Here is a 24,360-nt window from a genome sequence, read left to right as displayed (position 1 = left end):
AGACTTTCGAGCGGATTAATATATCAGGTTCAATATAATTTAACTCGAGGTAATGTACAGTTTTGTTAGCATCGTCATATTAACTAACAGTTTTTACTTATTATACGATTATTAGATTTTATTGGATGATAAGCACATAGATTAATAATAAAATCATTAATTTTTGTTTAATTCATGTTTTGCAATCAATGTGTTGCACTTTTATTTAATTTCTATAAATATTTATTTTTGAAAAATAGTAATTTTCTTTTTGTATGTTTAATAAATAGGGGTTTGTATTTTTTCTCATGATTATAATTTTTTAGTGATTGATTAAACCATTATGTTTTGAATGGTGCTGCAAATGGTTTGTTTTTATTTAACTATTAAAAAAATTACAAAAGTTATTTTTTAACATAATTCTTTTGTTCTATTGTTACAGGTAATTTACTTCATAGGTTAAAGACTGTGGATTATTTGAACAGCGTTAACTTTACTTGAACATTTATCTCGGTTCATGTAATTCTAACGACTGGAAGGAAGAATATTTATTTTGTAGCAGGTGGTCCTTTTTCCATGTTAAATTATTTTACTGTTTCATCAACAAACTTGTATATATTTGTTTTGTAAATATCTGGATATTCGAATAATAAATATATGCATGGTATTTTAACAAAATTATCGTGTTCGCCATGGTTAACTCTCTGTAGGTTGTGTTTCTTTTTTATTTATATATTTTTATACATGTGTGTTTTTTCAGGTTTTGTATGCATTTAATTCATTCCGTTATGTTTAATTTTAAGTCGTGTTCGTATCCCACCCAGTACACTTTGGTAAAAGTTATTAGAAACTGGATTTTATTTATTTTTTATTGTAGAATTAGCTGTACAAAAGGTATGTAAAACATGACTATATCTTGAAGAGAAGTGGAAAAAAAAATTTTTTTCATGCATGTTTTTTTAAATATTCCTATTTCGGATCATACAATTTACTTCTCAGATTAAATAATTTTTAGAGGTATTTTCTTTAATTCTGTTATTTTTGTAATATCATGTTTGCTATTTTTAATTGTTTGTTGAACTCTATTCATTAATAAATGTTTATCTTACTGTATTGCCCTGGTTTTGTTGTTCGGTTACTTTAGAAGAATAAAAATTTTTGCTTAATATTAAATTCATCCTATTTCAAAGAGCTGTTCGGTGTGGCTAATATTGAGTATTAATGAATACTCAATGATGTTGAGTATTAATTAATTAAACTTCCCATAGAATGTGCTACTAATCTGAAAAGAACATACTATTATTATAAAGCTAAGAGAGAAAGTAATCAAAAGATGCAAAAATCTCAATTTCAATAAAATTCAAATTTAGCTGATTTTGACTGCCAACCAACAATAAATAGGTACTACATTACGTACATGACATTTTGATATATTACACATCCACATTTGAAAATGAGGTTATGACGGGAATGAGTGATAGAAAATGTTAAACTTACTACGCTCAGGAATTTACATTTTATTGTAGGCATAAATCATGTGCACAACAAATAAAATGAGAGAGCATGAGTTATTCATTGTAATCATGAATTTATGTTTGAATAATCAAATCTTTGTTCTATATGGAAATTAAAAGGTAATTAAGTATTTAAAAAATAATATTTTCGCTCTTAAATTATATTGTCTTGTACAAGGTCTGAAAATAAAGTAATGAGACTGGTTCAGAAAAACCTTTTTTTTTTTACAATCCGATTATACATAGACTGTTATTACTCTTATATTTCCTTCAAAATATTTCCCTTTGTTAGCCATGCAACAATAGAAGCAGTTTTCCCACTCTTCATAGCAGTGTTGGAACTCAGAAACCGGAATATCCTTCAGATGGTCGGTAACTTTTTTTTTATGTTTTCTACTATTCCAGAATGGAGTCTTTGAGGTGTTTTTTTTAGTCGAGAACAGGAAAAAGTTGCAGGGACTCAAGTCAGGTGAATAAGATAGTTGAGGAACTACAGGAATGTTTTTGTTTGCTAAAAACTCAGTTATTGAGAATGCAGTGTGAGAAGGTGCAATGCCATGATGCAGCATCCAGCTGTCTTTGTGGCTGGTCTCACGTGGGCAACTCTTTCCCACTTTCAAGAATTTTTTGATAAATATATTGATCTACAGTCTGTCCTGTAGGCAAAACTCCTTATGGACAATGCCATTACTATCGAAGAAACAAATTAGCATGGTTTTGATTTGCTCATTTTTGCTTTTTTGGGACGTAGTAAGTTTGAAGTGTGCCACTCCTTGCACTGGCATTTTGTTTCTGGGTCGTACTCAAATATCTAAGATTCATCATCAGTAATAACAGTTTTTAGAAAATCAGGATCAGTTTCAATTTTCCCAAGAAGATTGTGGCACACTTCCACCCTGTTGTTTTTCTGTTTAACAGTGAAGTTTTTTGGGAGCAATTTTGCACAAACTTTTTTCATGTCCAATTTGTATGTCAATATTTGATGGACTGTGGTATGGCTGAAATTCAATTGTTCTGCAGTCATTCTGACAGTTAATCGCTGGTCGTGGCGTATCAAGTCTCTGATTCACTCAACATTGTCTTCACTTTTTGACGTTGACGGTCTTCCAGAGCGTGGATCATCCGCAACTGATTCCCAGCCATCTTAATATGCGTTAAACCATCTAAATAATTGGGCTTGTGATAGAGTGGCATCTCCATATGCCCTTTTTAATTTTGAAAAAGTTTCAGTAGCATTCTCACTGAGTTTAACACATAACTTGATTGCACAACATTGCTCATAATTAGTATCATCTATTTTGTAATGCACAACAAAAACTTGTTCTACAAAACGTTTGCTTACATCTCACGAGGTAACAATAGACTAAAAATATTAATACCTAATTTAAAAAAGCTGTTCATATAATCATATGATTACTAGTAACTTTACAGTGTTGCCACTTCAGAAAGTGGCTCCATGCATTAACTGCAAAAGGTTGCGCAAAAATCATAGGCAATTAGTAAGGAGTATGGTTGTTACTTAAAAGCTGTTGAGTTATTTCAACTCTCTTGTTGGTTAAGTTGGGTCAAGTAAATGCCCAGGGTGCTATATATAGTCCAAGTTGAATTAGATGAAGTTGTCGAAAAACGGAGCCTCGATGTAGTTCTTCTGCAACACCTGTACGTGGTCAAGGGTAATCTGCCAGGTTTTCCAGCCTGGAAGAAGTTTTTTGTTGGTGACAGAAAATCCACTGTACTGTGCAGGAAGTCTTTAGATAGCATCTTCATCCAGCAGGCCTCTGACACGCATCACGTTGTTGTCAAACTTGCCATGGATGGTTTGGAGCTTGTTGTTCTTAGTTCATACTTTCAGTACAGGGATCCCACTGCACAACATTTGGAAATATGGGATAGAATTGTATGCGAATGCCAATGCCAGTGGGATTACTGAATGGTTTGGATTTTATGGTCAGGTTTGTATTTTAGAAGTAAGTTATATAAGAATTTGTAATGAACAGGATTAAAATAAAGAAAGAATGTATTAATTTAAAATAAATTAAAATAATTTTATTAAAAAAAAAAAAATTGTAGAAGTTACAAATTAGGAAGAATTTTACAACAGATTATTGGCACTTAGAATAAAGATTTTTTTAAGTCCTTAGAATCTATCTTCTAGTGGTTAAAACATCAAAAAGTAAAGGAACTTATAAGATCACTTTCAAAATTTAATATTAAGAACTAAAAATAATTTTTTATAAATTTGATCTAACTATTTAAATGCCCATGAGATCTCTTTTTAGATAATCACTATAGTAAAATTTAATAAAACAAAATGTTTTCAATCTGTTTTAAAATTATAGCAAACTGATGAACTTAATTATCATCATTTAATAGAAAAAGAACAGTAAAAAAATTGATATAATTGCTAATAGTGAAAATATATTTATTATAAATATAAAATCACTTAGTAATTAGGAAGATAACACACAAAAGTAGGAAAAAGAACATATGATAAATTTTTAATGTTTAAATAAAGAAAATTTAGAGGGAAATACAGAATATTTTATACTAATTTTTTAAATAATTATTTTTTTTAGATTAAAATGTAAAATTTATTATCATTATTTATTGGAATTTATTTTAATTTTTTTTCATGTAAACAAAATTCTGTGTATTATGTGAAATTAGGTATGCACGATAAGTACTTTTTTTATTTTTGGCAGTACTTCAGCCAATAAATAGCACTAATCTTAAAAAACTAACCATAAGTAATAATACATTTTTAAATTTGTTTATACAGCCTAATTTTTGATGATCTCTAAAAATAATTTTCATTTCAGTTATAAGTTATTAACCATCGGTCATTGAAAATCTGCCACTGAAAAATTCTACTTATGGTTTGTATGGAAACAAATACTGTGGATTCTGTTTGGCAAGAAAATATGTTTTTGCAGCTTTATTTGCTGGAGCAATTGAAATAGGGGTACCCGCAGTCGGTCCAGCAACAGCAGTTGCTGATGGTGCACTTAAAGCCATTCCTCCTGGTCCTACTACAGCTGTTCCGACTGGTGCTGCGGCTGCAACTCCTCCTCGTCCAGCTAAAGAAATAGCTTGCGGCTTAGCTTGAGCAATTGATGGCCCTGAAAAAAAAAGGATAATATAAAACTTAAAAAATAATAGGTATAGATATAAACTTGAAAAACTTGGTGTAAAAACAAATGTTTGTTTTTCACATAAATATGAGGTTTATTGAATACAATTAAAAATTCTTTAGTAGAATACTTAAGCTGAAATTTGACAGCATTTTGATGTAATTCTTTAAAACTTTATTATGAATAAATTTAGCTCAGTTTATACATTTACTAGGTAAATAAATGATAAATTTTTTAATATTTAAAAAAAAAATACAGTTTTTGTAATTTGTGGTAATGATTTGAAGATAAAAATAGTAGAAAGTTTTTACTACTTTTGCTTCATAATAGGTAGGTTGTACATCCAACAAAGAGATGTCAAAAAGAATCGGCAGCAATAGGAAAGCAAGTGGAGTGTTAAACTCTGTATGTCAATTTTTTTTTTTTAAACTCCGGGTCCGCAGTCAAGCAATTCATTCTGTAGAGAATGAGATGAGTATTTTGAAGCGTGTGTGAAAAATGCCATGCTTGAATGCCTGACTGGGATTCGAACCCAGGATCTCCGGGTGAAGGCCAAGACGCTACCACTCGCGCCATGAAGTCCAGCGATATATTATTATTGAAAGAATTTAATTTTTCCATTCACTTTTTAAATTATTGTCTGTACATGTCTGCATGTGAACCAAACGTATTTGGCTCAAATACAGCCAAACCTAAATCCTAATCACAAAAAACCAATTTTGATTTTTTTTCAAGGCATTTTAGAGAAAGCTTTATTATAGCAAATTTATTACCTACAATGTGTATTTAAATAATCCTAAAAAGTCTCAGAAACTAAACCTCCTACCTCTTAAAATTTAAATTTATGTTTTTTTGTTGTTATCTCCCTTTGGTTTATATATTTTTCAAAAAAGTTTTTAAAGTTTATACTTCATTCATAGAGCTATCAAGAAATGTCCACAATTTTTAAAAATTATAATCTGCAGACATAATGCAGAAAAGTTTTTTGAAAAATTTTCTTTTCATATTTTAGCTTTTATTGAACTGGGTGTAAGGTATGGAGAAAAAAAACTTAAGCAAATTTGTTAAGCTTCCTACATATGAATGTTTTTAAGAAAATTTATTCCCCACAACAAAAAATATATATTCTGTTTTTGTTTTTTGGCTCTGTTATAATTTTTATTTTTCTGCATCACTTGAAGTGCTATTAAAATTAAAGTAGCTTTGGCGCCTGTATTATACAAGAATTCTGGACCCAAAATGAGAAGCATTTTCTTCATTACTTTCATAAAAGTTATATATATATATTTTTTCAACATTTTTAAACAATTCCTTTTAAATTTTTTTTTTTTAGGATTATGTCTTTATTAATAATCATTTTTTTTCTAAATTTTCCTCATAGAGTAAGGAAGCACCTAAAACAAAATAAAAAAAATTTAAATGTGGGACTTTTAATGCATAAATCTTATTTGCATAAATCTTATCATCAAAATCAATAAAAAGCAAGGAATTTGCTAGAACTTGGCCAATGTAGCTGAGAAAAGCCTGCAATAATTTGCCAGGCTTTTCTTTAACTGACTTTGATGTGTGTATGAATGGAAAATTTATCAAAAATTAATTTACATGACTTACCTTCTTCATCCGCATCAACATTTTCAGATTCTTCATTTGATGATGGAGATGTTGATGATGATTCAACACTAGAGTTTAATGAGCCTTCCTTCACATCAACTGTTACTGATCCAGCTTCTGCAGCTTCTTTTTCCTTTTGTTGTTTTTTTGATAAAACTAATAATCTTTGATAAGCTAATGCTGCACTTCCAGGTCCATCTGCTTGTAATACTGGATCTTCTGCAATCTGAAAAATTAAAATAAAAATATGTTTTGTGAATAAACTGAAATTATTTTGTCAATGACTAAGTAATTTATTTCATTATTAACATGATCGTATAAGTGTAAGGTTTCAATTTTTTCAAAATTAATAAAAATAAATTATTTATATTTTAATAAAAGATCTGGTTATTATTTACAAAAAAAAAAAAACAAGTAAAAACAAAAGTTAATTTTTTAATGTTTATTCTTCATTAACACTTCTTTATTAACATTTCATTTTATTTTCATTTTTTTGTCCTCAGTCATGCTTTTACATGTAATTTAATAGGAAAGAAGAGACAGATAAGATATCTGGTGAAAAAGGCTTACTCATCTAGCAAATGTAGATAATGTATACTTTAATTGAAGAAGTGTAATGTTTACAAAATTTATATATATATATATATATATATATCTTTTTTTCATTTTATTTTTTTTTCAAAAAACGTTTTTAAGTATTAAATACTTATTACAATTACAATACACAAAATACGGTTTTCATACTTATTAACACAAATATTTTACTCTTCAGAATATCAGCTATTTGTTTTGTTGCATTTGATTCAACTAGGATAAATTTATTAATGAACTGACTTCATATAAAAAAAAAATTATTTTTTGAGACCTGCTTACTATGTCATATATGGTCAAATGACAAATGACATTTGTCCATACCAAATCAATCCAGGCTTAATTTTGAGTGACTGAAGCAAAATGTTTGAAATAATTCATTAATGTTTAACTCTTTCACAACAGAAAATCATATGTGTTCCTGCTTCTTGTATTAATTTAGGACAGAATAGGTAAGTGTTATTTTCATAGCAAAATTAAAAAATCCACATTATGTTAATAATTATTGTTTTCATTACTAAGTATTTAAAATCATTTTATTGAGAAAAATACAACATTTTTAAAGTTTAATTTGCTTCTTTGCAGTGCTGTTGGCAATAGTTATACAAAATTGCTTGCTGGAAAAATCGTTCAAAAATGATGTCGTAAAATAAATATAGCCATGTGGAATAATTTTGTTTTAAATAACCTATAAAAAAGGAATATGATGATGACCTTTTAAGTATTAAAATTAAAAAAAGCAGTTAACATATTTCTGTGACTAAAAGTGAATTTGTATGAGCAATTCTCCCTTCTCCTAAGACCAAATTTTAGTACAAAAATACATGAGAAATTATATAAAAAATTTGAAATATATTGTTCTGCATTTAAACCTTTTGTTATTGATTACCATGTTGGAAGAACAGAAACATAAATTTGCAAATTACTTTCATTTCTTCATTAACTATTTTATAATTCTTAATAAAATATTTTGATGAATAATTTTTCAGTACTATTTCTCTAAGATTTTATACTAATCTTTTATTTCTGTAAAAAAAAAAAAAAATTTAAATATATAAGAAAGAGTGTACTGATATGAGTGATTTTGAACCGACAAAGTGGTTATATGATAAATACAATCATCTTTGAATCGCCATCAAAAGTTTAAAAATAGCTTGCGTAGTCAAGGACTGCGGTTTTTTCATTTCTAATAAACCAGTTTGGAATAAAAAAGTACTTAATTCCAGTTTCTAAAGGGCAGACATAAGTAGAAAAAGCAGATAAATTTATAAGTTTAGAAAATGATGTGTCTGCCTTAGTAAATACTCATTTTTCATTATAAAAATTACTAAAATATTATTATATAAAATGAACTTAGGTTCATTATGCGAGTTGCCCACCAAAAACGTTCTAACAATTTTTAATAATAACAATAATCTGATAGACTGGTTGACCTTCCTGTCTACATACAAGTGGTTGTTTTATACTTATTTTTTTTACTCATGTATTGTTATGTGATTTTTTTTAATGTCCCTGTTTATATTAAAACACTTAATAATCTGTATTACTTAGTAATGAATATAAAACTAAATTTAATAATTTTATTATTGGTTAATTTATTTTTTAATGTTTATTCTAAAGAGGTAGGATGTTTAATAGGCACTGTGGAACTGCAGCACCTCTTATTTCCACTATTGATATTATTATTATTCCATTATAATATTATCGATAACATTTAATATAATGAGTCCTTTTTTCTTTAATTCTTTCTTAATACTTGTACAACATATAATCCTTAAGCTTAATGTCAGTAGCCATTCCCCAGTTTATGAAAAGATACAATCGTTGTGTGGAACTATGCGCTTCACAGTTCCAGCAGTGTGTGATGGCTGTTGTGTGCATGAGCACATAGGAAGCTGCGAGGGAGAGAGCACTGTTGCTCCCACAGTGCCGACCCTCGCTTGCTGGTGGAAGTTAGTATTTTTTTTTTTTTACTCTGTGGGTGTTGTACTTAAAAACCATGTACCATATTCTTGACTGTGATAAAGTGCGGAATTACATTATTATCCTGCTTCCAGCTGTTCTATTTGATTTATTTTTTGTTATTTTATTTTACAGAAAACTTTAACCATGGCCTTGAAAAGGCCCAGAAACAAATTTCTGGAGCAGCACCCCTACTAATTTTAGATTTAAGTCACCGCTGATGTTTATACAAATTTATAAACTAAACCCTAAATTATCTTTCACTTCTTAAGGGGATAGAAAGTCAATATTTTGATCTTGCAAACCTACTTCTCTATATAATAGGAAGAAAAAAAATTTTCATTTTTTTGTTCATTGTCAAGATTTAAATGGTTCATTGTCAAGATTTAAATGTTAAATATATTTAAGTGACAGCATTTTATAGTTCCAAGTGACGATGGCAGCAGCTTGCCGTAGGAAGTAGTCTATGCGAGATCACTGGTCGACCACTACTTGCGAGTTTTCGCTCTGTTTTTAAGTTGATTTTTTGGCAGTATATTTTTGTGTTATAGAGTTTAAAATAGCGTTAAAGTACGAGTTTTTGTGTGATTTAATAGTGTACGAGTGGGTTTTGAAAGTTATAAAGTGCAAGTGTAGTTATTAACGTTTTTGTAAAACATGGCTACGAACACATGGTGAGATATAGTTAAGTAATTAAATACTATTTTAGTTGTTAAGTTAGGCTCTAGATTCTAAAAAAAAACGTAATTACGTGAAGTGAGTGCAGTCGAAAACAATTCGGCTTGTTAGTTTAATAATTAAATTAATTTTAAGTGACTATAACCTATACGACTACGTGGGAGGAAGTATAGAATTTTAATAATTTTTCTGTATGTTTTCGGATATTACCGGTGTTAAAACCATAAAATATAGGTTAAGATACGTTGTAAGTCAATGATATTTGATAAAAACATAGTTTTATATAAAAAGAGTTTGTTTGAGTGTATGCTACTCTACTGTGAAGTTGTGTGATTTTTAAAAAAATCAGATAAAATAGCTTACAAGTTGGTTGTACAACTTTTTATAAATTTAATGAAATTCAGTGTTAAGTTATGGGAGGGTCATTTGTTTAACCTATTAATTCATATGTTTTGTTGGGTTATATTTAAATATAATCTAAGTGGTTGAGGTAGCCGGCCTCCACAGCATAAGTGGTCCCAGTTCCACAACATCTTGGCCTTTTACAAAAGGAGGTCCCAGTTGAATCCTGATCAGGCATGGTATTTTCACATGCTACAAAATTGTCATTCCATCTCATCCTCCAGCAATATCGAACTGTGATTCCAGAGAGAAAAAAAATGTTTGAAATAATTTTTTTTTTTTTTTTTTTTAAATTTGGGTGTTAAATGTCTATAAATATATTAAAATAGTGGTGTAGGTTTGGTAGATGAGATTTATAGTTACTGAATTCTTGGTGTAAAAGTGTTATGCAGGTGGCTGACATGGCAATCCAAAATACCATAGTCCTTAATTTTTTGAAAATATTTTTTTTAAATTCCTTAATTTTTACCATGTTATATGTTTACTATTTGTATAATTATGTTGAATAATTTCATTAAAAAAAGTTAACAATATTACATTTTTCCATAAAACCTAGTTTATTTGTAAATATAAATGCACATCTTGTTAAACCTTTGAAACAAAAAAAAAAAAAAAACTTTCGTTCAGTACTGAGGATTTTTATTTTAACTAAATTTTATATCCGATATTTTGAAATCGATGATTTTAAATCTGATGGCTAATAACTGGATTACAATAAAACATTTGATAAGATGTTGGGGGAAGGCCTGATTTCAAGACTTATATGTCATTAACTTATATGACAATATATGTCATTAACTTCACCAGAAGTAGCATTGTAAAGAAAAAAATAAAATGCTTTAGAATGAATGAGCCATACAATAATAATTTTCCTATTTCTGAAATATTTTGGATCGTATATTTATTTAGTTAGGTTATGTCCCATGTCAATAATATAACTCCCTTGATTGGTATAACAGCATTATGCCTATAGTTTTACAGGCCTGTATATGTTATTAATTGTAATTAAGGAATAAATGTTGATTAGGAGACAGAACCAAAGAAATGAGAGTATTAAAAATTAACATGATAAACTTTTATGTGTCACTTTCTCTCTCACAGTTGTACAGCTTCTGCACCTTGAACTTGTGGAAAATCATAAGTAAAATTGCTAATGTCTTGTTAAACTGTAAGCTAAATTATTTGAGCATAAAGATGTTTTACCCATTTATCACTTCTAAAATTAAAATGCCTATAATTAAACTGATCGATCGAGAAATAGGGTTCAGATTAGGAATCCTAACATTGTACAATAAGCTTTAATAAAATAGTAGCCGCCTGCTACCAGTTTGTGCTAGCATGCTGCCACAAATGAAATCAGGGTGGTTGATCAAACTCCTAAAGCACTTGGCCTAGCGGAAAGAAAAGGAAGAGTACAGTCAATTCATAGAGGGATTGCCCCTCATCATGTTTTTTTATCGTTTTGTTCAAACCGTGTATAATTATACAGATTTATCCACAATTTATTATTGATATTAATAACATGTTCTAAAGTATGTGAAAAATTTTGTAACTAAAATAGTAGTCTGTAAAATGTAATTTTTTGAACTGCTTTTAAATTTAATCAGTTGATCGATTGTTTGATTAATTTAAAGCATATATAATTTTGTGTTATTTAAATAATTGAAAGTATACTATTAAACAATTTTACAATAAATGCAACTTGTCAAAAGATTTATTTTTGTTTTTTCTTATTTTATTAAATGGTATGAAGTTAATAACAACTTTCTTGGCTGCCAATTTAAACATTATTATAAAAAAATACACAAAGAATGCAAATTAGTATTTAGAATATTGACCTTAGAAAACTGGTTTCTGTGAGGAAGATGTATATATAAAATGATACATTTATTTTTTTTTTAAAGCAGTGATTTTTTAAAGGTTTGTTCATTTTCCAAAAAAAATAGTTCAAAAAGTTGTTTATTACTCGTTTTCATTTTAAATTTTAAGTTATTCACAATTAGTCGATTAAAAAATTTTTAAATAAATTGATGAATGTTAATTAATCATTTTTTTCATGAATATTGTAATCAATTAGCACTGGCATTCTTTATTGCCTAATTTTTTTTACTTAAATATACATAGACAGTGTTATTAATTGATGTTTATTCTTTATATGAATTTATTTTCTTAATAAGTTGATAATAATTAAAAGGAAAAAATAAATACAGTAAAAAGAGATATCTTGTTCAGAACCATTTAAACCCAGTATCTATGAAAAATTATTTATATGTTTTAAAGCATGTCTTTATTCATGAACTAAACAGTTATTTTAATGGCTAAAAGTTTATTTTTAACACTGCAGAAATTATTTTATAAAATAATAAAGAAATGAATTAAGTTAAAATATGCACAAAATTATCATTAAATTTTGTCCTAAATACAAAAGGAGTATTTTAATAATATTAAAACGTATTTAAAATCTGCTGAATGCATTAAATAAAATTAAGTCAGTAAATGATAACTAAGTAGTGCAATATAACAATGATGATGTTAGTCATTATTAGACAAGTGGTAATATTTTTTAGTAATATTAATATTTATTATTTATTTACTATTTTTTAGTACAACATACAGTTTCTTGATTGAACAATATAATAATACATCAAAAGTTTCAAAAAGTCAGTTGTAGCTTTCTTGATTTAGGATCCATAAAAAGCTTATTTGCTTGTTTGTATATTGAATATAGCTTATTGCATCAATGGATTGCCAGCCCAGGTTGCGTTGTTAATTAGATCCCAACAACAGATAGGCTGAGAATGTTGTGGAGCTGTTTAGTATTAAAACATGATTGGTTTGGCAATGCCCTGCAGTATTAACATCTTGTGTACAAAAACCTAACCCTAATCCTCTTCACCACACCAACATTAATCCTTTTTATCACATAAATGTGATGACCACAAAGAGGTGTGGTATAGCAAAAGCATCTCCAATACCCTTTCATGGTCAAACCAAGCATGGTAAAAAAAAAACTTTAGATTTTCTTTTATTATACATTTCATTCCAGTAGTAAACGTTTGCTGGCATGTAACAATTTGTGAGGAATGTGAGTTGTAAGTGAAGAAATACATTCAACGTATAGGTTTAGTGAAAAATAAATTTGAAGTTTGACAGAAAATAAAATGGATTTGTGATTTTTTTTTGCTACAGTAAATTTGACTTTCAGTATTTTACTGGTAGAATTAAACTACAAACTGATCTGGAGTTAATAATTCTACATTTTAGATGTTTTGTCAGTAATCATTTAATTTTTTTTGTAAAATACTATTAATTGAAATTAATTAAGGTCATAATTCCTGAACAAAAATCATTTATTTTCATAAATTTTAAACATACCTGTTGAGCATTACCATTCCTGAGCAAGAGAAAACTCGACACAGCACCATTAGCTGCTGAAGGGAGATTTGCAGGATTTGCTTTTTGAAGAGCAGCAAAATGTCCAAAGAACTGTGGTTGACCAACAACAAGTAATCTTTGTGCTTGAGGAATAGCATTCTCTGGTAATTTTTCAACTTCTGGTTGATTTTCATTTGTTGCTTCAACTTTTTCAGGTTTAGCTGGAGCAACTGGAACTGGTGCAGAACCAGCACTAGCACCTGCACCTGCACCTTCAGCTGAAATTAATAATTTTTTTTTATAAGATTAAATTAGATAAAAATGAAGAGATATTTAAATTATCCGTAACTGAATGAATTAAACTGAATTCTAAATAATTTATATTAATAAGATTTTCAAAATTTTTTCTTTTGTTTAGGTAGGATGTTGCTTATACAGTGGGCTGGAAGGGTTGCATGCAAGCATTTAAGACAGATTTGTAAAATACCAAACCATTACACAGGAAATTGAATATAATCATGAATTCAGTTTCCAGTATTTAAAATAAGCTTGATCAATTTATATTTCAAGAGTCAAAAATTATAAAGTTTTGTAGTAATAATTTGATGCATCAGTTTTCTAAAACAGATCGATAGAATTAAATAATGATTTCAATATAGTAAAAAATAAGTAAATTATGTTAGATTTAAATAGTACATCTGAAGATGTACTATTTATGAATGGGTAATTAGATGAGTTAAAATTGGTGTTACTGAATTTTCTTGAAATTAGCATATCCTTTAAAATTTAATCCTTCTAAAAAAACTATTTAAAAAAATGTATTTTTTATATATTTAAAAAAAAATGTATATAGAAGAATAGGGTTTATTTTAATTATTTAATATTAAGAAGTTCCCATTAAACAAACATTTCATCTACGTTGTGGAACTAGATATGAGTTTCATAGAGGTGCTCGTAATTCATTTTTGTATTTTTCTTTATTAATTTTTTTTACTTTTGTTGAGTTCAGGTTGGGCTCAGGGAGATTTAAAACATAAACTTTTTTAATATTCTTTAAAAGCTTCCTTTTGAATTTTTCAGCAAAATACACCTAAATCAAAAGTGAAAGGACCTGTCTCTAGTGGTTGTGGATTTAAGGAGTACTTCTCGATCCACTTGTCTGACTTTCATAAAAAAAAATTAATTGCACTATCTTCCATACAGTCAAGTAACCATACCGCATTGCATAATTGCATATTATTCATTCTACAGATATTTCTCAAAATATATGTTAATGCATAGAATTCTGCCCAATATTTTTTTTCTAGCTCAAGAGATTTCAAAATACTTTTACCTTATTGTATTATTCTACACTATAATAGCCAGTAAAGTAAAGTATATGCATGCCTAATTTAATTTAAAACACTCCTAGTCTTCTTAAAATATAACATCAAGTAAATTTCTCATTTTTTGAGATTTTAGGTGGTATTGGTATATGTAGCTAAATTGTTACATCTCCCAATTTTACTACTTATCATGCTACAATAATATTAATCAAATACAATATTTCATAAACTCAGTTTATATAATTCTAATTAGTAAATTAAATATTTCACTACTCCTTTCACCAGTAATTAAAGAAATCAAATGCTTCTAACTACTAATTAATCGTACTTCTACTTTTATTGAAAAAAATGAATTCCCATCTAATTCTTTAAAAAAAATTTAATTTTGTTAGTCTAATTTTCTACATAGTTAGTCTAATCTACTTTATAAATATTATATTTCAAACTTCAGACCATTCTGTTTGTTAAATTATTGTAATAATGTTAGTTTTTGTAGTTCAGTACCAATACTGTAGTTTGTTAGTGAATTGTTAGCGAGTACTACTTTTGTTGAAAAATAGAGTGCAGCGACACAAGTTTTCATGTATTGGATGTATGTATTGTTACCGGGTGATTCTCCAGGTGTCACAGGTACTGAGGGTGAAAATGGCCATGAAAAATATTCTCCAATTTGACCGAAAAAATCGGTCCATCCACTACCTTCACCTTCTCCTTCTCCCTCACCTTCTCCTTGACGTCCGACTAAAACAACACTTCCACCGGGTACTGTTCCTCCTGGATATACAACTACATATTGACCGTTACCTGCTGCTACAGCTGTTGTTGGCGCTGGATATCGTAATGCTGATGGAGCAGGGCTGAAAAATTATAACATTAATTTTATATTAATGGTTGCAAATTAAATTTATTTTATAATGTAATAGTTTCATTTAATCTTACCACTGATTTTTTTACTACAGTTGAATTCTTTTCTTCAGTCTTATAGTGTTTACGTAAAGGTGTAACTGTGATAACATGGTATAAATGAATTAATAATATTTTAAGGGGTTTTCATTTATTCATTACATCTCAAAATTATGTTTAATTTACTAATACTAGTGAAACAAATGTAAACATGCATTATTAAAATATTTCATGCATTTTATTTGTACATTAATGGTGAATTTGGCATTGATTTTAAGGTTTGATTTAATGATAGGTCAAGAGAAAATAATAATTATTATTATTAGTATAGATTCTGTTATTAATTGATAGTTTATTGAATGATCAAATAAATGATGAAATAAATTGACAAGAAGTACAATCATAATAATTATAACAAACTTATTTTTTATGATCAAAATTTACCCATGGCAGAACTCATTATCTCTGATGTACAGGAGGCTGCTTTATGCTAATAGTTTTGCAAATCTTCAATACTCTAATCTGATTAAAATCTCTACCTTCCATAGAAAATTCTCTAATTTTATCATTTATAACTTTATTATTGGTAATTGTATTTGACATTAGTATTTGTAATTACTTGAAAGAACAATAAATAAATAACATTATCAATGTACTGAAGATAAATTAAATTAATTTCTTCATTCTGTAAGTTGTGAGTTCAGCGATACTTAGCCTGAATCCAAACAGAACAGTTAAACTGTAGGTTGTTAATTTTTTTTTTCTCGTAGCAAAACAAAATTGGATAATGGTAAATGTGTAATTACTTACAAGATAAGATTGATGTTACCATTTAAGTACTAGTATTCATGCAGTAAAACTTAACATCTGACTAAGGTATATTAAAAATTGGTATAGTTGAACAGTTGCAATTTCTGTATAAAAGATGTACACATATTATTGTAATTATCATTACTTTAGTTGTATTTATCTAATAAGACTATGTTCACCAATTGCCTGTAGCAAAATCACTTTTGAAAATATCTGATTCTTTAATCAGAGATTAAAATTTTATTTCTAGTTTTAGTAAATAGAATTGTATTTATTAAGTTTTGTGACCTATAAAGTTCATGTACTTTTAGCAGTTTTTGACTGTTTTTCTACTCTGATTTTACTGTCTTCAAATATTATTAAGCTTTACAACATTTAAATATAATTATGTGAATGTATTTTTTTCCATTCTAATTAAATAATTTGTATGTCAATGTTAATAAAAATAGGAGATTTTTTTTTTGTAAGAAAATAAAACAAAACATACTCTTGTAATAAAACTTGTGTAAATGGTAGATATTGTACCAAAAATATTAAATTTTTAGTACCTTCAGGATAACAATAATAATAATAGTAATAAAAGAGTTGAACTCTTAATAAAATGGATTAAGAAATGTTTCAGCAGATAATTTACTATAACCCAAATATGTAATAAATATAGTTTCATGAGATAACCACAATTCCATTGTTCCAGGGAGAAAAATAAAGATTCAATTATTTATATTCATAATTTTTTCCCTATAACATAAAAGTAAGTTAAAAAAACAGAATTATAGTTTATTGTTAAGGAAAAAGTGTTCCAGTAAAATTTAATGAACATAAAAGGAAAAAATGATGCGATAGGTGAAGAATTTTTATAATTTAAGTATAAAATTTTAGATTGTGAATGAAGAGATAAGATTCTTTTTTTAACAATTATTGATGTGACTTTGTACTAATGGTAAATGAGTCAGAAGTTATTCTTTTAACAAATCTAAAACTATAGTCCTCATGAAACTATTCAGCAAATAGAATCTTAACTAATCGTTATATATGTATAACTCAGGGAGTTGGTCAATCCAACACACAACAAATTTGTTGCTATTAATTACTAAATTGATATTTATATTTGCTATGTTTATGTTCATATATAAAATTAGGTTAAATTGTTAAATAATAAGTATACTTTACAAAATAATAATACATTTTTCCTTCATAAAAATTATTTAATGTTTTATTTTTTCTTATCATTTCAATTAAATGATAAGAACAGAAATTCTTGTAATGTAACACAATGTGGAGTAAATATAAAATGTGAAGAAAGGTTCATAGTATACTAATTCTATTATTATCAGTTGAAAAAATTTAGCTACTGCTAAATGTTATCGAATAAATAATGAAACATTGATTAAAATTTGATTGGAGAATGTCTGTATATTTTCATTGCGTTGTTTAGCGAGATGAAATTTAACTGAAATATGCACTGTTTGGGAAGAAAAAGAAATTCTTTAATGAATTATAAACATTATTTAAAACCACTTTGACCTTACATCTAAATTAGACTAGAAACGTTCTTAGCAAGAGATTTTTCCAGTTTATGAAATGTAACTATTTCAAAATATTATTTTTAGTTGTTAATAATTTTTTATTGAGGTGTGATAGCAGAAATATCAAAAAGGGGTAAAAAAGAGTTGTTTTGTAGGAAAGTTTACCTTATCAGGAAGTGGTTAATTGAAGATGTCAGAATGATGTGAATAAGGTGCTAGCATCAGAAAGATTGCTTAACTTAATTTCCATCGAACCAATTCATTGAATGGAATGAAAAGTAAGGAAAAAGAGAGAAGATAGAATTGTAAACTTTTAACAGGAACCAGCCTTTGACTGGTGTAATTTATTATCATGCTCAGGATACATTGATTAAGTGAAGTAGTTTTTATATGATTAGTAATAAGTTTCTGACAAAGTATAAAATATTTAGCAAGGTGTTAATAACAAAAAGAAGAAAAAAAATCATGCCAGATTTACTGAGGATAATGAGGAAAGATGAGATTTCTCATTGCCTTTTTTGAGCAAAATATACTTTCAAATATATCAGCATGCCAAGCCCATTGAAATGGGATGACATTCAGTTCAACAAGTATCCCTTTTATTGGCTGATTAATGAACATCATTACTCTTAAAGAAAGCTATTCTGATTAGTCTACTGAATCTCAAATACTCTTTACTTGTGTTACAATCATAAGAAAGGCACGGACAGAGAGTGTTAAGAATTAACAGAACTTTTTCCGTGCAAAACAATGCATTGTTGAAAATCTATTATCTCCATCCTCTTTGTAAGTGAACTTAGAATGATTATTTTTTTATTTCTTATATATGTTTACTTTTATTTTTAATTTTTGGAGAGCACACTTTCATTAATTCCTTGAAATCATTGTTCAGGATAATGAAATATGATAAATAATGCTTTTTAAAGTAGTAAAGATGACTGATGACATTATAAATAAGAATAAGCGTAATTAAATTTAAGTAGATCTTTTAGAAGAACAATTTCCACATAATTTAGAAGTCGGTCATAATTATGGTTAATATTTAAAAAAATTTGTGAACGAATATATATATATATATATATATATATATATATATATATATATATATATATATATATATAATACTGAATGATTGTTATAGAATGTTAAAGACTGTCGTGATCTCCGTACATTGCTTTCAAAGTTGAATATATGATGATAACATTAAACCAATCTTTAATTTGCAACTACTTAAATGTACAATATAAAGTAAAGCAAATCTTAAATCAGTAAAAATCATAATGTTGCTTAATTAAAATAACAGATCAAATTATATAAACACTAATAATTAATTTTATTACTTACGAGACTAGCCTAGATGGTTGTACTGCTTGCTGTGGTTGTGTTTGAGGAGCAAAATATACATAGTTAGATGAAGGTGGAGCAGCAAAGGGAAACTGTGGAGATGATGCTGCAGCAGCTGGCAGAGGCGCATAATAAAATTGTCTTTGATGTTGGAATGCTGGTATATGAGGAAATGCATTTGGATATCCCAGACATAATGAAACTATTGTCGTTAAAAAAACTCCACTCACTACCTGTAATAAAAAAAACATAATCTTTTATTCATTTTCAAAACATTTTGTGTAATTAATTTATACAGTAGTTGTTATTTGAGAAAAATTATTAAAATAAATGCATACATCCTCCACCCTTGCATAATAAAATAATCATGAACTTCAGTAACTACTGACTAATTGAAAATTATTATTAGTTTATTGTACAGAAATAAAATTAATTTTGTTTCAATACAGTTTTTAAAACTTATAAATTAAAAATTGAACTAAATTTAAAATAAAACATTAAATAAATTATTAAAATTAATTTTTCAAAATGTAATTATCAGTACTATTATATAAAGAGCAAGAAGGTTTTTGTTTGGGATAAACAAAAAACTGCTCTTATCAATCACAACCAAATTTTTACCATGTTTCTTAGGATAATTGAGAAGGTTTTTAGATATATTTCATCCCAAAAAAAAAAAAAATTATATATGTAGTAGTGGAGATTTGCCAGTTGAAGCACATACTTTAATGAATTGAATTAATGAACTGTGAGTCTCTATTACTGTGTGCAAACTGGGTGATTTGAATCAATCAAATTAATAATACTACAAAAATAACAGAATTAAATTTACAGTAAATAAATTAATATTAAATAAATTAAAAAATTTCTGTTTAATAATAATAGGCTTTCCATGTGAGGCTATAGTGGTGAGGTATGCGAGCACCTCATGGAAGGCTAGACCAGTCATCACATCAACTGGTAACAAACGGGTGCCCCTGGGCTGCTGTTTTGATAGGTGCAAGGTATGCTCTTATAATATCTTTACAAATAATAGTTCGATTTTCAAAATTCAAATGGGATAGTTGTTAGCAGGTTGAAGGCTAACTTTTGCATGCATCAGGTACACTCTCAAAAGATATGAAAAATATTCATTAAGGAAAGAATAGATTAATCCTTTTACTTCATTATTATATTTTTGCAACTATGTCGACAGAAATAAGTTATGAATTTTTCATCGTCAAAGGTATGTGTACTTTATTACCGACTATTCTGTTTTTTGTAATTTAGTTTCTTTTTCAGGTTTCTATAAAGCTTGAATACTATAATTGTTATCAGCATTATTGTCACAACTATGAGGATAACGTACAGTGCAGGGGTCCAGGAAGTGAAGTCCTCTGAGTAGATTGAAATGGTGATCGAAGCAAGCTCTGCGACCATGAGATAGGCCCCTTGGCCTCGGGAGGCTCTGAGGAGCCTCTGAGTTGGTTTCAGTATTTGCCTGTGCTGACTTGAGCCCCTAAGATCCAGGTTCTGGCTAGACCCGACTTGAATTTTATATAAATAATTTTGCCAACAATTAAAAAAATGATGCTGTGTTTGGGAAAGGCTATATTAATTTGTTGTTTTGTATCGTCTAACAACTCTAATTCATGTTAAATGTATGAAATAGAAGAAGTACCAATCAGGATTGCTTTCTCTAAAAATAATGATTTTCACTACACATTATCCCTGTTGTGAACAGATTGACAGTTCATCAACTTAGGGCTAAATATTACTTAAACCACCAACTTGGTCTAGTAGTGAACATGTCTTCCCAAATCAGCTGATTTTGAAGTTGAGAGTTTCAGCGTTCAAATCCTAGTAAAGGCAGTAACTTTTATATGGATTTGAATACTACTAGATCGTGGATACGGGTGTTCTTTGCTGACGGTTGGGTTTCAATTAACCACACATCCCAGGAATGGTCGAACTGAGACTGTACAAGACTGCACTTCATTTACACTCGTACATATCATTCTCATTCATCCTCTGAAGTAATGCCTGAATGGTAATTCCCGAGGCTAGCAGGATAAAGAAAGGACTAAATAATATTACTTACATTTTAAGAAGTTCGGCTTGCTGTTATGTGACCGTACATTTTGTTCAGTGAATAAGGTTACTGAAACTACTTTGCTCCAAACTTTTTCTAATAAGGCTAAGTGGGATATTTATTACTGAAAATGAAAGCTGTGTGTTCTCATTATTGTTTTGATAGTTAAGGTATTATGTACATACACATTTGATAAATAAGGTGACAAAAAAAAAACTTAATTTATTATTTTTTCTGAAATTAGAGATTAAAATTAAATTCTTCCCTACATACAAGCTAGTGCACTAAATTTCATAATTATATTTTGAACCCGAACTGAAAATATTAAAATAAAAAATAACTTTATCCTTATCGTCATAATCTGCATGCCAAAATAAAAATACAGTGATTATTTACCGTTATAAGTGACATTAAAATTCTGATCTTCCACAAAAAAATGGCTTATGGTGAACTATACTGTTGTAGAAAATAACTGCGACTGGTACCTCTTTTTGTTTCTCAAAATAAGACTGGGAGGCAGATACAATAAAGAAAGTGGGGGAAAAATGCCAACCCTGACTGAGATTCTAACCGAGAACGTTTTGGATGAATGCAAAGCGGGAATTTTTCTAGGGAGAGCGGTAGCCCTCTCTAGAATATCGACATAATAATAATACTGATAGGAGTGTAAACATCGTGTAACATGTTTTATTATTGTATTCAGTTGATTCACGGTAATTGCACTGAGGAACAACAAGATAATATCGCTAATGCCATAAACTATTATCTTATAATAATTACTCGTACTATAATTTGAATTGTTTAATAATTCAATAGTCATGAAATCTTCAAAATTCTACTACTTCTTATTCATTTATATAATATAATTCTGTTGATAATCATAAATTTACATGATATGTGTATGTGTATATAAATATAATATTTACAAATGCATAATTCATATATGTTGAATGTTTAAACATATAAATAAATAGTCAATAACAAGGACTAATTTGGGGTGTGGTTATTTGTACTTCACAAGGATAAGGTCAAAGTTCATTGACCAATACAAACAGACTAGAAAGGCACACCTTCAAAACTGGTCTATAGCGCCTCGCGAAAAATACTTATTATAACGCACTTATAACAACAGCATCGTCGAGAACAACCGACAACTTATCTCTTTCCAACATTACCACCTACCTGTATTTAATAATTTATTATTGAATCGCATTAATTTTCATTTTAGTTATAATAATAAAATCGATGTTAAAATTAGATTCGGTGAATGAAATTAATTATATTTCAATCGATCAATATTTTCTTCTTTCTATTCTACAATAGAATTGAATTAATCGCATATTATTTCTAATAATAAATTTAATTACAAATATAACAATGAGTTTAAATCGTTCTAATTTTAATTTATGAGAACACTGCACACAAACGCGCTAGTGAGGGCACAAGTGTCCACGTAAATTTAGCACAAATATAATGCATTAAATTTGTTATCCAAATGCAAATAAAATTCTAAAGAAAAAGAAGAAATTATAAGAAAATAAAAAATGAATATAAAAAAAAAGTTCAGGTCAAATTAACATTCGTGGACAATCCAAGTTATGCTCGTGATTTCCTATAAATAGAAGCGTAAAACGTCTTTAAATTAATAATAATAAAACAACTTGTTACAAATACGACTTGTAATAAACTTACGTAATGTTCTAACTAATGTAATGTAATGTTCTAATGTTTGTAATTTCTAGGATTTTAAAAAGAATAGGATTAAGAATAGATAATAGATTAATAATTATTTAATTAATTAGATTAAGAATAGGATTTTAAAAATAATAACTTGAGAGAATGTTAAAATAAATAATCACCGCAATAGTTCGTAATAATGATTATGATGAATTTTGAATTAAAAAAAAATACTATTTAATTTATGAAGAAACTACGGTTAAAGACAAAGAACATACTGGAAAAGATTGGGAAATAAAATGTAATAATATTGGACGATGACCTGGCGAAAAATCTTAGAATAACTTAATGTAATTTTATTCAAATAATGCTTTAAAAATCATCATTTTTAGTAAAAATTTATTTAATTTATTTATTTTCTTTTGTATTGAACTGTAGTAACATATCTACCATTCGACGAGTTCATGTTACAGTAACGGCTTACGAGAGTTCTACCAGAATTACCAGGTGGCTAGACTGAGTAAATTTTGTAAAACCGACGATTTTGATTATGAAAGTTGTTTAATGAACATGAGTATCATCGCTGAATAATTAGAGACGGTCGTGATGCTGAAGTACTCGGGTGGTTCAGTTAAAATCATATTACCTCTGATTAGATTAGAATGATCTGTTTTAAGTGTTGGGTATTTTTGAAAAGGGAGCTAACAGGCAGATTTCATGATATGTACTGCAGTCATTAGGAGTATCGCATTGCTACCCCTAACCGTTCCTTAAGGGGTACGGTTAAAACCCCTAATCCAATACCCTAACTGGTATTTCACCGAGAACTTTCTCCCATCACAGGTCACAGTCCATTATGACTGCGTGATGCAGTTATCGTAAACTTGAGAGGATCAAATTTACATTCGTGCAATTTGAAAATAGGGGGTAAAGGATACATGAAAAAGGTTGGATAAGAGAAAAGGCAAACTTCTGTTGAAGAAACCGAATAGTTAGATAAAAATCTCCTGATTTACCCCTAAATTGGGAAAAATCAAAGATTTATTCTAAGCAGTCGAAGTTCATCCCACTTATTATCCCTTAGGAAATCAGAGAATTTTTATCTAGATTGAAGCCATATATTACCGAGTAATGATTTTGTGTTGAATAGATCATATCCTGCAATAAAAATTGCTTTTTCTCTAGAAACTGAACTGTCTTTCCAGAACTGGAACGGGTTTCTTTAACGAAGAATATACTCTTATCTTTCCCCTGCATATAGCACGTGATAACATTAAACAATATTATAAATCGTTCATCCTGGGCAGTGAAGAAAGAAGATATGAAATAAAAAAATTATAAATATTCTTAGTTTTTAAGATCAATAAGTGAAAGGGTATTTTCAAATTAATTCTTAAACAAATAAGTAGTGCGAATTATGCTGATACATAAGTTTGTAAACCGGTTGAACAACTACTTCCA

The 24,360-nt window shown here is 28.2% G+C and overlaps 1 protein-coding gene across 2 annotated transcripts in view; it reads right to left on the bottom strand.

Annotated features, from left to right (window-relative positions):
* Nucleotides 1–3,526: 3,526 nt before the first annotated feature.
* The window catches only part of LOC142330984 (uncharacterized), a 39,961-nt gene continuing 19,127 nt past the window's right edge, over nucleotides 3,527–24,360 (bottom strand). The window contains exons 2-6 of one of the 2 annotated variants that reach the window (XM_075376481.1): nucleotides 19,152–19,384; nucleotides 15,292–15,425; nucleotides 13,244–13,521; nucleotides 6,236–6,461; nucleotides 3,527–4,612 (exon numbers count right to left, since the gene is read on the bottom strand). In XM_075376481.1, the coding sequence (XP_075232596.1) occupies nucleotides 4,365–4,612; nucleotides 6,236–6,461; nucleotides 13,244–13,521; nucleotides 15,292–15,425; nucleotides 19,152–19,384 (1,119 nt within the window). In that variant the 3' untranslated portion in view covers nucleotides 3,527–4,364. Of the gene's footprint in view, nucleotides 4,613–6,235; nucleotides 6,462–13,243; nucleotides 13,522–15,174; nucleotides 15,426–19,151; nucleotides 19,385–24,360 lie in introns of both variants that reach the window. The other variant, XM_075376479.1, reaches the window with a different exon arrangement.

The sequence above is a fragment of the Lycorma delicatula genome, chromosome 10, assembly GCF_047948215.1.
Source record: "Lycorma delicatula isolate Av1 chromosome 10, ASM4794821v1, whole genome shotgun sequence".
Taxonomy (NCBI): Eukaryota; Metazoa; Arthropoda; class Insecta; order Hemiptera; family Fulgoridae; genus Lycorma; species Lycorma delicatula.
Note: the sequence above shows the minus strand (reverse complement) of the source record. Positions and strands in the feature narration are given on the sequence as shown.